The sequence below is a fragment of the Euphorbia lathyris genome, chromosome 3 (genome assembly GCF_963576675.1).
Source record: "Euphorbia lathyris chromosome 3, ddEupLath1.1, whole genome shotgun sequence".
NCBI classification, from domain to species: Eukaryota; Viridiplantae; Streptophyta; class Magnoliopsida; order Malpighiales; family Euphorbiaceae; genus Euphorbia; species Euphorbia lathyris.
In genome coordinates this window covers 21,002,651-21,015,472 of record NC_088912.1, presented here as the reverse complement: position 1 = coordinate 21,015,472, position 12,822 = coordinate 21,002,651, and the positions used below count along the sequence as shown (strand labels likewise).

At 33.6% G+C, this 12,822-nt stretch overlaps 1 protein-coding gene across 1 annotated transcript; it reads right to left on the bottom strand.

The window, feature by feature from the left end:
- Positions 1-303: 303 nt before the first annotated feature.
- LOC136222094 (cysteine-rich receptor-like protein kinase 44) lies at positions 304-8,422 on the bottom strand. The gene is made up of 8 exons (XM_066009570.1): positions 7,702-8,422; positions 7,442-7,632; positions 3,840-3,971; positions 3,630-3,763; positions 2,927-3,137; positions 2,072-2,309; positions 1,214-1,367; positions 304-1,029 (listed from the first exon to the last, which is right to left on the bottom strand). The coding sequence occupies exons 1-8, from the start codon at positions 8,331-8,333 to the stop codon at positions 712-714; spliced, it is 2,010 nt and encodes a 669-aa protein (XP_065865642.1). The 5' UTR covers positions 8,334-8,422; the 3' UTR covers positions 304-711.
- Positions 8,423-12,822: the final 4,400 nt, after the last annotated feature.

Sequence of the window (12,822 nt, the reverse complement as noted above, 5' to 3'; positions counted from 1 at the left end):
AAATATTTTAAACTTTTTTTACTATTTCTTAACAAGTTAAAATCCTATCTCCACTATCCCTGATTTTACTCAACCATTACGTTTTTCTCTTCAAAAACGTTGTCCACTACAACGTTCGTTTTATACCAAAATAAAATACGAACTCTGAGCAGTTCATAATACAGAAGCTTTGCAATTACAATTTTTACCTCGATTACGATTTTCTTCTCTGGGCAATTAAATATCTTGATATTCCAAAGCTCCGCCCTAGAGTGCACTAGTGTGACGCTCGCTGTGTAAACCTTGGTTGACGATCGGACTTCCAGATTGCACGAGAGTGTGCCGTAATCGTTTTCAACGCAGTGGTTTTGTTCACGACACAACTTTTACATTCCGATAAGTTATTTCTATTCCTTCTTTTGTACTTACATATATAAGAGTCTCGCATTCTCTTCTATTCAATAATTAACCATATACATCAATATGTATTAACTAGGATTTGTACTTTAATTAGGAATAATATAAATAGGAAAATACTACTAAACTAGGAATCGTATTTTGTCAAAATAATTATTATTTATCATTACTTCCTTTACACAACAAACTTGAGCCATTTAAACCATAAACGACGGACGAAAATGCAAACCCCACCAGCAATGCAATGCAAACTCCCAAATTAGCGACAAAGCCGAACTTCCATCTACCTTCATTTAGCAAATATAGTTTACCGATTCATCGAGGACCTTGATCACTTAACGAAATTTGGTTTTCCGATTCATCCTTAATAAAGTGATGATCAAGTGATTGTTGCGCTTCAAATTCATCTATAGTACCCATGAAATATGCAGGTTTGGAAGGCACGGGAAGAGAGATTGAGCTACTGCTAAGCATTAGAATAATGGAGGGCATAGTTGGTCTTTTCCCTAAATCTTCTTGGACGCATAGTAAAGCAATATGAATACATCTTATCATTTCTTGTGTTGAACCATCACTCAATGATATTTTATCTATCACATTCAATGGTGTTCCTTCCTTCCAATTTCTCCATGCCTGCAAAAAAAAAAAAAATTAATTAGTATGTGCATCAACTAGCAAATACATATATAATTTCGATCGACAAACAGTCAAGTTTTTCGAGTAAATATATATTTATATATATGGAATTTAACATGTCAGAAGTCAAATATTATCAAAGTTTATATGACAAAATTAATAGATAGAAGATTGTACTTACATGGGTTAAAAGATTCCCGTGGTTTAGTTCGCCATAGCCAAAATGACTAACCTTTTGACCACTTAATATTTCCAAAACAAGCACACCAAAACTATATACATCCGATTTTATTGAGATTTGGCCATGCATTGCATATTCTGGAGCCATATATCCACTGTTACATTAATTTCATTTCAAATTAATTAGTTGCTAATGATATGCACCACATTAACAAAATAAAATAAAATGATAGCAGTAAATATCTTATAATAAAATAAATAAATTTATATGTATATAGTAGAATGAGAATGAGGTAAAATTCTGTATATAGAGTAGCGCAATAAGAATAAGTGTCAGTTTGTTTTCAATTTTCGGAACTGTTTTTTGCCTTTTAAATTTAAACATGAGATAAAAAGCGTAAAGTAAAAATTCGAAACAGTTGTTTTTTATATAAAAATAAACTAATATCTACTATTTATTAGGAGCAGTTGAAACAAACGGACCCTAAAACACTATAAAGTTCAATTGATTAACGAAAATATGAAAAATTATATATAAAAGAATTTGACTAAACATCAACTATGTATGGTTATTATCGTAGCTGATTCCCTCATTATCAACTGAAATTTTATATTTAGCGACAAAAAGTAATTTGTCATTATAGACCATCATTGATCCACTGTAAATTAGCTTATCTTTCTCCCTATATATCATTCTGTAAATAATTATAAGTAGTAAAAATATTTCTGTTAATTTGTAAAAAAATTCCATTAAATAATGATCAAGATGGAATTAGCTAATTTGCAAACTAAATGTTTAATATATATCAGAAAAGATAAAATAAAATGACAGTAAAGTTTGATTTTGATATATACTTACTACGTTCCGACAATTCTACGAGTGGCAATTTGAGATTGATCCACCTCAAACAATCTTGCAGTTCCAAAATCTGAGATTTTTGGATTCATTTGGTCATCTAACAGAATGTTGCTTGGCTTGAGGTCACGATGAATAATTTGAATTCGAGAATCTTGATGAAGATAAAGAATTCCTCGAGCAATACCCTCTATTATTTTATATCGCTTGTTCCAATCTAGTATTAATCGCTTGTGAGAATCTACAAGTTGAATCATTTAAAACAAGTCAGGATTTGATAATAAAAGTTCTTTTTTATCTCATTGTATAAAATGGTGCAATACTACTTTTGTAGTAGAAAGATTAGTTCAATATTGCCCTTTTTAAGTAAATACATATAAAAATTACTGACGGTATCTCCAGAAAGGGTAAAATTAAACTTTAGAGTTTTTACCATAAAGACAATATTAGGTCATTTAGTACAATAAAAGCAAATTTGATTTTCCGCAATGACATAAACTGTAAAATTGACATTTATCCCTGTTAAACTTATCGTTAAAATTATAATCGGGAAAATTAATTTTATTCTTATCATACAAAACAACCTAATGTTGCTCGCACAATACAAAATTTAGTTCTATTTTACCTCATTATAGAAATTTTAGCTCAATCCTACTATTTTCAAAAAAGTAAAGATGATCAGAATCGCTTGAAAAGAGATAAAATTGAGCTAGGACTTTTTCCTTTGGGAACAATATTTTTTTCCAAGATTTTAGGAACAATATTGAACGGTACTTTTTATACGGTAAAGTTAAAATTGATCTTCCCAGACCTTGTGGACAAAATTGACACTAATCAATAAGAAATAAGAAAAATTACCAAAGATATAACAATCAAGGCTCTTATTTGGAATGAACTCATAGGCCAGAAGTCTTTCATTCTCTTGAAAACAATAGCCAAAAAGTCTAACCAAATTTTTGTGTTGAAGCTTCACTAATAATAGGACCTCATTTTCAAATTCAAACTTTCCCTGTGATGAATCTTTTGAGCATCTCTTCACAGCTATAGTTCGTCCATCGAGAAGCATGCCCTGAAAACATTATAGTGGAGACATATATTTTTAAGTATTAGCGGATTACTAAGAGCCAAAGAAAACTTTCCTAATTCCATCTAGGTTGGCATTAGTGAACAATCCATGCTCCCTCCGATCTAGGGTCGACCCTAAGCTTAGATGGGGAGTGCGTCCACCTAGGCCCAAGCTAGAAAGGAGATCCAATTGCCCAAAAAAAATTGGTACTATACATGTATAATAAGAAAACTTCATAATCCACCAATCCGGATGGAGATCACGAAGCTCTAGTAGATCAAAATCTTAAATTTCGATATCTCATCGTTTCATCTTCTTCAGGTTTTTTTTTTTTGTTTGTTTTTTTTTGTTTTTTTTTTTTTTTTTTTTGATAATTTTCATCTTCTTTATTATCTTGTTTAGCCTAGAGCCTATAAAATGTCAAGACCTGCCATGCCTCCGTCCTAAAAAATCCTGACAATTTATATATGTCAAGAACCACACGGGTGAGTTTACCTTGTAAACGGCTCCAAATCCGCCTTCTCCGAGCTTATTGTGAATTGAGAAATTATTTGTAGCAATTTGGAGAGTCTCAATATCAAATTGCAAGGACTCAACAGTACTAATTTCATCATCGTCTTCATGAGAATCTTTAAAAACAAAACAAAATTATATTATATATCTTACAAACAGAAATGAGAAAACAAATATAATAAAGTTAATTACCTTTGATACGTTGGAGATTAGATGTCTTGTTTCTATGGTATAATATGTACAATAAGTTCATCACAACCAAGAAACTGATGACAACGGCAGCCACGATAATCATGACGGTTTTAGATGCAATGCCTCCCTTTTCTGATGAAGTCAAATAATTAATTTTTACATTGGGGTAAATTATATCTAGGCCTAATACATAAAAATATTGCAACTGACCCTCCGAACTTTCAATTGTAACAACTTACCCCTCAAGCTTGTCCGATTGTAAAACATTACTCATCAAACTTGTCTAATTGTAAAACATAACTCCAAATTGCTGATATGGACTGCAATTGAAGAAACACGTTAAATACAAAAGCTGCAACGCTCGTGGAGTGTGATAATCAGATCTTTGGCGTGATACGAATCCGGAGAAACGTTTTTACGGTTGCTTCAAGTATGGGGTAAAAAAATTCCCAATTTGTGTTTATGTTTTACAATTGGACAAGTTTAATGGGTAAGTTGTTACAATTGAAAGTTGGAGGGAGCAGTTGCAACATTTGAACAGGTTCAGAGGGTTATTTGTGTATTAGGCCTTATATCTATAGTTTCGAAACTATAATATTATTAACAACGTAGTTGAAACTGAAGATGAAGATGACAAAAATCCAATAAAAATATAACGAAATGTTGATTTAGACAACATCCCAGCTATGTTGGCACCCCCACCACAGATCAAAAAAAGCCCCGAACAACATTCATCGTATCATTGACGCTCTTTATATATGTGAGTGACATGACGTCCTTATAAATAAAAGAGTTAATTTCAAATAAATGTAATATAATTTCATGGTTTTGCAGATCGGTACCTGTGGTTTATTTTGTTACAAATCGAATTTTGTAATTTGTAAAATTTTCATTTTTTTATTGACTTTGTCAGATTTTACTGATAAGAGCATCTCCAAGAGACTCTTAGTGCACTCTCTAAAAATAATATAAATAATTAACTCTTAGTGATTTAAGAGTGACTAAGAGCATCTCTAAAAATAATATAAATAATTGACTCTTAGTGATTTAAAAGAGTGACTAAGACATATCATCTCCACCAATACTTTTTATATTCATTCCTTATTTATTATTTTATCATTAAAATTATTAATTGTTGTTATATTTACCAATAGTGTGAGGAGAGAGACTTCTCAATAATAAATTATTAATAAAAAATAAAGGCCTAATACATAAATAACCCCCTAAACTTGTCCAAATGTTGCAACTGTCCCCTCCAACTTTCAATTGTAACAACTTACCCCTTAAACTTGTCCAATTGTAACAACTTACCCCTTAAACTTGTCCAATTGTAACAACTTACCCCTTAAACTTGTCCAATTGTAAAACACAACCCCAAATTGCTGACATGGACTCCAATTGAAGAAACACGTGAAATACAAAATCTGCAACGTTCGTGGAGTATGATAATCAGATCTTTGGCGTGATACGAATCCGGGGAAAAAAATTTACGGTTGCTTCAAATACGGGGTAAAAAAATTCTCAATTTGGGGTTATGTTTTACAATTGGACAAGTTTAAGGGGTAAGTTGTTACAATTGAAAGTTGAGGGGGGCAGTTGCAACATTTGGACAAGTTAATGGGGTTATTTGTGTATTAGGCCAAAAATAAATTAAGAGGCACTAAGAGGTGGAGAGAGACCTTCTATTAGAGAAGATGGATGTGCTCTTAGTGATTTGAGCAACCACTAAGAGGCGAGGTTGTTGGAGCTGATTTTTCATTCTCTCTCCTCAAATTTTAACTTAAGAGGCTGTTGGATATGCTCTAAGACATATATCATCTCCAACAATACTTCTTATATCTATTCTTTGTTTATTATTTTATTATTAAAATTATTAATTATTATTATATTTACCAATAGTGTGATGAGAGAGACTCCTCAATAATGAATTATTAATAAAAAAAATGAATGAAGAGACACTAAGAGGTGGATGGAAGCTCTCTATTAATAGAGATGATGGAAAGGTTCTTAGTGATTTGAGGAGCCACTAAAAGGCTGTTGGAGCTGATTTTTTATTCTCTCTCCTCAAATTTTAGCGTAAGAGTCAACTTAAGAGGTTGTTGGAGATGATCTAACGATTTCAAAATGAAAACTTTCAAGAATTAAGTTATTTAACTTTCTCTCTCATAAAAAAACATCTAAATGACTTCAAACCTAAAAGGTTGAAGAATTAAAATCGTTTAAAATATCATTTAATTCTTGAAAATTTTCATTTTGAGTTCGTTATCGGCTAAATTTTATGAAAGAGAAAGTTAATGTTTAGAGAGAACTTCAAAATGTTGATTTTGAAAAATAAAAAATATGATACTAAATAACTTCATTCTTAAAAAAAATTCATTTTGAGTTTATTATCGGCTAAATTTCGCAAAGTCAACAAAAGAAATGAAAATTTAAAAAAAAAAAATTCATCACAGTGATATAACTATGAGTTTGAGATGTATAAAAATAAGACTTGCAAATTTATTTATAATTGATATGATTAAGAGAGCAAAAAAAAAACTTACATAAATTAAAAATTGGAAAAAGTGCCGAAAAACATGCTTGTGGTTTGTCCAATTTATAAATAGAGGCGTGTGGTTTAAAAGTTTACAAATAAACGTATATGGTATGTTTTATTTACAAAACAAAATATTACAATTAAATAGATAAGTTCTAAGTACAACCAAAGATATTTTTGTTTTAAAAAAATTATTCTTACATATCAGCAAAACACAACCGGCCGAAAAAAAACAACTTTCTAAATCGAAACAATAAATAATATAGTAAAATTTTATGTATTTTACTAATCTGACAGTTTATGAACTAAATTGATATTTAAGTTCATTCTACATAGTTGCAATTTGATTTCGGGGTCAGTGTTTTGTCAATATATAAATGCAATTGAAAAGAAAATTAAAAAAAAAATACTCTTATTGTCATCAATTACGTAAAAATTTAATTTTAAATACTTTGTTTTTTAAGGGCTTAAACCACTATTTGGCCCTCGACCTATCCAAAATTTTCTTATTTGACCCCTGACCTATTATTTGGTCACATTTGGCCCCTAACCTATCTCAATTGGTGCAATTTCACCCAATTTAAATAGAGACTTAACATAATTGTTATTCTATTAACACGTGACGATATTTTTGACACTTAAATTTGATAAATTTGAGTTCAGAGATTTGTTTTTATTTGTTTTTCTTTTTTAATCTAATTAATTATTTTCACATAAGAAAGTTTATGTGGCAAATAAACTTTAAAACGTGTGACATGTCAAGCTCATATGTCAAAATATCATTATATAGGAGGGGAATAACGGTTTTGTCAAATCTCCATCTAAATTGGATGAAATTTCACCAATTGGGATAGTTTAGGGGCAAATGTGACCGAATAATAGGTCAGTGGCCAAATGACAAAATTTTAAATATATCAGGGGTTCAATAACACTTTAAACCTTAAAAAAGAAAAACATACCACATACCTCTATTCACATATATCTATTTGCAAATAAAGCAAACCACGCCCATTTTTTTTTTCTATAAATTACCCTTAAAAATTTACATAAATTGGCATTGTATTACCTGTTTGTATAATAATAGGAGTAGGACTAGGAGGAAGCAAAGGAGACGGAGATGGAGCAGTAGAAAAACCAGTAAAAGTGTAGAAAGGATAAAGATCCCATCTGAACCAACAACTTGGCTTCCGAACAAAACCTCCAACCTTCCCATGGCAACAACCTTCATAATAATTCACTGCTTGTGTTAAGCAATACCTGCAAATTACAAATATCAATTTCTGATTTCCGATCTATTGAGAAATAGGATTCACATAAAACGATGACCTGCAACTCCTCTGATCCAAATCAGGAAAACACTGCATCCGTACATATATGGTCTGATTTGAAGTTGAATTCACTTCCCCTGTTGCATACTTCACCACTTCTTCCATTGAAGCTTTCTCTCCAACTTTTTCCATCAAATTGCCCCAAATTTCATAAAATTCAACCTCATTTTCCGAATTCAGATCATTAGGATTGATCCCAGCTCTAGTTGGCTCCAGCAACACTACTCCATTCACCGGCCGATTCGAGTATTGGATTCCAAAATAGCTCACGGAAACTCCTTCCTTCTGATTCGGACAATTTGTGCTCAGATTTCCAATTGAATCATTTAAGGAATCGAAACACTCTTGTGGAGTGTAGTCGGCTTGGCAAATGGCCTTACCGTAGACTTTATCGGAACCTTGGCCGATAGAGGTGCTGTAGAAGAAATTAGCGACGGAAGTATTTTGAGAGACGTTATAAGGGAGGGAAGAGAGGAGGAGATCTCTGTTTTTAGCGTAAGTGCTATTGATTGTGAAGTTTGATGTGTAGTTGCAGCCCACTAGTGTCTCGCCAAGTGTTATCTGGCCATTGCCGAACCTAATGAACATAAGGATAGAAAAGATAAAGGAAATGGAAATTATGTAATCCATTGCAGTTCGTATTAAAGATGGAGAAGAAGATGAATTCCCAAATTCGCTTTATAATAATGAGTCGCATTGTTTATTGTTGACTATATGGTCACCTCACCGGAAGAAGTTTGGGGTTGCAATTCAACTTTATTGCTAGTACTTTGATTTTTATTAAGGCTAAATTACAAAACTAGGTCAAATGAGAGGTCTATTTACATATTTAATCCATTTACTCAACATACTACATATTTATACTGTTTTTGTATGATTTTCCCATAATAACACTCAATATTTACGCGCGTCTGTCTTCATTCCGTCTGACTTCGCAGATTCGATCATATACGAAGCCTGCGAAGCTAATATTTAGATTTAATTGATGAATTTAATTAGCATATGCGAAGCATGCGAAGCTAATGTTTGCTTTCGTTGATGATTTTAATTAGCATATGTGAAGCCTGGATGTGTTTTGGAGCTAATTCGTGAAGTGGTATATAACAAAAAAAATGCCAAACAAAAACGGATTCTAACATTAAAATCATAACATTATCAAAATTTACAATAAGATTGCCACAATAACAACATTAAAATCATAACATTATCAAAATTTACAACAAGATTGCCACAATAAACTCCTAACAAATCACTTGAAAGTGAACCTGACTAATCTGGACAGAAATTTCTCTCTCTACAGGAAGTCCAGGCCTTTTGGGATGAGAAATGGAAGTCCAGACCTTTTGGGATGGACGTGTCCCATGGTGCACACCAAGATTGGCACAATCTCTCCAAACAAGTCATTTCAAAGTGAATGTGTCAATCTTGAGGGAAATTTCTCCCTATAGAGGAAGGAAATCATCTCCCCTGCAGTCCAATACGCCGCCTTCTAGAAATGGATGTTATGTAATCAACCACCTTCAGGAAAAATTAATCATGTTAGGCAGGGAAAAAGACGATTTCGGCTTCGCGAAATGAGGATTGGCGAAGCATGCGAATGTAAATGTGCAGGGAAAGAGATGATTTTACTTCGCTAATCGATGTTTTCGCGAGGTATGCGAGGTCTGAAACATGACGATCTACGTCGCATATCGATGCTTTCGTGAAGTCTACGAGTGAAATCATGAACTTTTCTACTCGCAGACTTCGCGAACTAATCGATTCGCGAAGTATATCGTCACGTTTCAGGCTCTTTCTCTTCCCAGATCTTCGAGAAATCATCGACTACGCAAAGTGTATTCATGGAAAAACGTAGAAAAAACAGCAGATACTTACATTTTTCGCGTCTTTCACCCTTAAAAGCGACAATAACAATATGATAAACTGGGAAAAACGATGGAAATAACGTAGAATAACCATTTCTTTGATGGTAACAAGAAGAAAGAAGCCAAGTAACGAGCAGGAATAGGAAGATGAAGAATCATGGCTTCGTTTTCTAGGATTAGAAAGTTGCAGAATCAAGAGATGAAGAGAGGAAAAAGAGAAATACATTGTGATTTGAAAAATGGTGCAGATTTCGTGCAATTTAAAGGAAGATGGGAAGATCAAAAGTCTTGGAATCATTAATGGATGAGCCAACAACCGTTTCGCACACCCAAGTAGAAGAGGGGAGAGAACGTTCGCGTAAAGGGAAGTGGGAAGGTTAGGGTAAATGGGTTAAATATGTAAATGGACCTCCCATTTGATCAATTTTATAATTTTCCCTTTTATTAATATTATAACTTAGTTTGGTTTACTTTACTGTGTTATTTGTTGTCACAGCTTGATGTTTGTTGTTGATGTTTGTTTATTATTTGTTGTTGGAAAAAGCAATGTAAAAAGTTACTTTTTCAAGTATAAAAGACAAACAGAATGTTCTAACCGAACATCTAAAACTCTCATTTTTAAGTGAAAATGCAAACAGGAGCAGAAAGTAAAGTAATCAAATACCTCCTAAGTATTTTAGAGAAAAATCCAAATATAATCAATGTGGTTTGCGGATTCATGAATGTGTGTCTATAGTTATTTTTGTTGCAAAATAAAAAACTTTATAGGTTGGTATTGTCAATTTTACGATGATGAGCCCAAAATATAAAATTGCAAGAACTAATGATATTATAAACAATTTTAATTGTTCAACTTTTTAGTTTTGAAATCATTTAAATGTTAATTAAACAAGAGAAAGTGAAAGTTCAGATAGTAAAAACTTTGAAAATAGTAACTTTAAAAAAATAAAAAATATAGTTCCATAATAAACTGTGGTACTCGACAAATTTAATTCTTATGAGCCTACATAACAACACCCAGAATAACTACGGGTGAAACACCCTTCTCACACACATATGAGACCAAAGCACTCGTCCTAGTTAAGATAAGAGCGACCATTCCTCGCCAAACTTTCTAGTCTGAGGCAAATAACAAGACCAACATGAGACATCAGTTGGATCCCCTTGAAGAAATGAGAGAAAGAGCCCTCATACGCATGGATGCATACAGGCAAAACATCAAGTTCACTCATGAAAAGAAAGTTATGTTGTGACAATTCTTCTTGGGTGACCTAATGATGGCGCAGTACCGAGGAATCGCAATTCAAAAAAAGGAAAGGGCAAGCTGGGAGCTCAGAGGGAAGGCTCATATCAAATAACAGAATGTTTAAACTTACACACATATAAGTTAAAAGAGTTGGATGACACGCTAGTCTCTCGAACCTAGAACGTCAATACAATAAGAAATTTCTACCAATGAAGATCTTTCTCAATCGCTTCATGCTCCTCAAATAAAGATTTCCAGTTGTAATTGTTATTTCAACTTCCTATCTATACAGATAGCCAAAAATAAATAATAAAAATTACATCATTTCTCTATATTCGCTTTGACTTTAGTGTAATTATTAAGGTTCCCTTATATTATATTAAAGGTCAATCATATTCATGCTATAAGGATTTCGATCATAATCTTTAGTCGAATACAATCTTACAAAAATCCTCTTAAACATATAAATGACATCGAACTCTCCGAGGCTCGCATGTACTTGTATCCGATTACACTAAAATTATAGCACAAAGATCTAAGATAGTCAAACATTGACAAGAGAAACATGTAAATGAAAACTACTTTATATTCATTAAAGTATTAAAAAAAATAAAAAAGAAAAACAAAACAAAGTTATTCTATAGGAGAGTCATTGTTGCCTGGCTCATCATCATACAAAGGATGGCAACCCGGAGAAGGAAATTCACCGGTATTAGGAAATTCGTCGGCGGCCCCATCATCAATTAGAGGGTAAAGGTTGAGCTAGAACTAGAAGTCTACATCAGGATACCTCTCGCGAAGAGTCCACAAGAAGAGAGTCTGATAGCACTTCATGTGACAGTAGCACATCCCACTCTGAGCTTTCGCTACGGTAGAAGTAAAAAGGTCCAAACCATTCATTACTTTCTTCTTAAACTCTTCAACAACCAACAATATGTGCTCAAGTTGAGACACAAAGTGTTAAAGAGATTAAGAAAGTAGAAGTTCCGGATCTCCAGCTCGTTGGGCATCCAAGAGTAAATAGCTCTTTTTGTGTTAGTTCCCTTCCATAATTTTGTGCATAACCATTAACCTTGGAGTGAGCCTTCTCCCACCAAACACGGTTCGCACTCTCTTCCTCCACTTTTTCCCTCATCCGGGAAATTTCAACACAACCCCAGATGGCCTCTTCCTTAATGCTCCGGATCTCATCATCCTTTCGCCTTACGACATTGGACAGAGAAGCTACAGACATCTCAGCACCTTATATCTTGCCCTCCAAGTTGGCCATACAGCGAGTATGACCTAAAGCCTCCTACTCCCACGTACAAGCATCTTTTTGAGCCCGAGAAATTGAGGCATTTGCTTGAACTTCGGCTTCAATCGCTCCCGTCGCCCTATCTTCAGCTTCAGCTGCTCGATCCACAACCTGCGTTAATTCTTCAACAAGATTAACACTCCTTCAGGCTTGCTCAACTCTCTCTCCAACTCATCCACTCGGATGATAGAAGCTTTATGGTATTGTTGTGTCCTCTGCAGCCTCATCTCAAGCCTTAGATACTCCTTAGCAAGAAAGTTATATTATTGACTCACCTCCTCCGCTGATTCCAAAGCCTATGCAAAATCATAAGGTTACGACTATATAACATATGGGAATCAGTCGTATGAAATAGCAGCTTAACTTGGCAATGCGGGGTAACATGCACATCAGTCACCTAGCAACCCGCCATCTTGTAAAAAAACCTTGCCCTCGGCAGGCACTAAAGCAATATGACCAAGGTTGTGGAAAATATTGGGATCACTTAGGAAAAACATGAATCCCCCCATGCCGGCGGGCCAAAAGCTAAAAGAAGTAGGAGGTTAGAAAAATACCAAAAGCACAAAAAGAACATAAATAAAGTAAAAACACTTCCCCATGAAATGTAAAATCGAGCAAACTTGGGCTCTTCCTCTATAATCATAGGCCCATCCTCTAAAATCGCCTATGTTTCCCCCTGCGAGGAACCTTAGAAGAACATGCTTTCTTCCT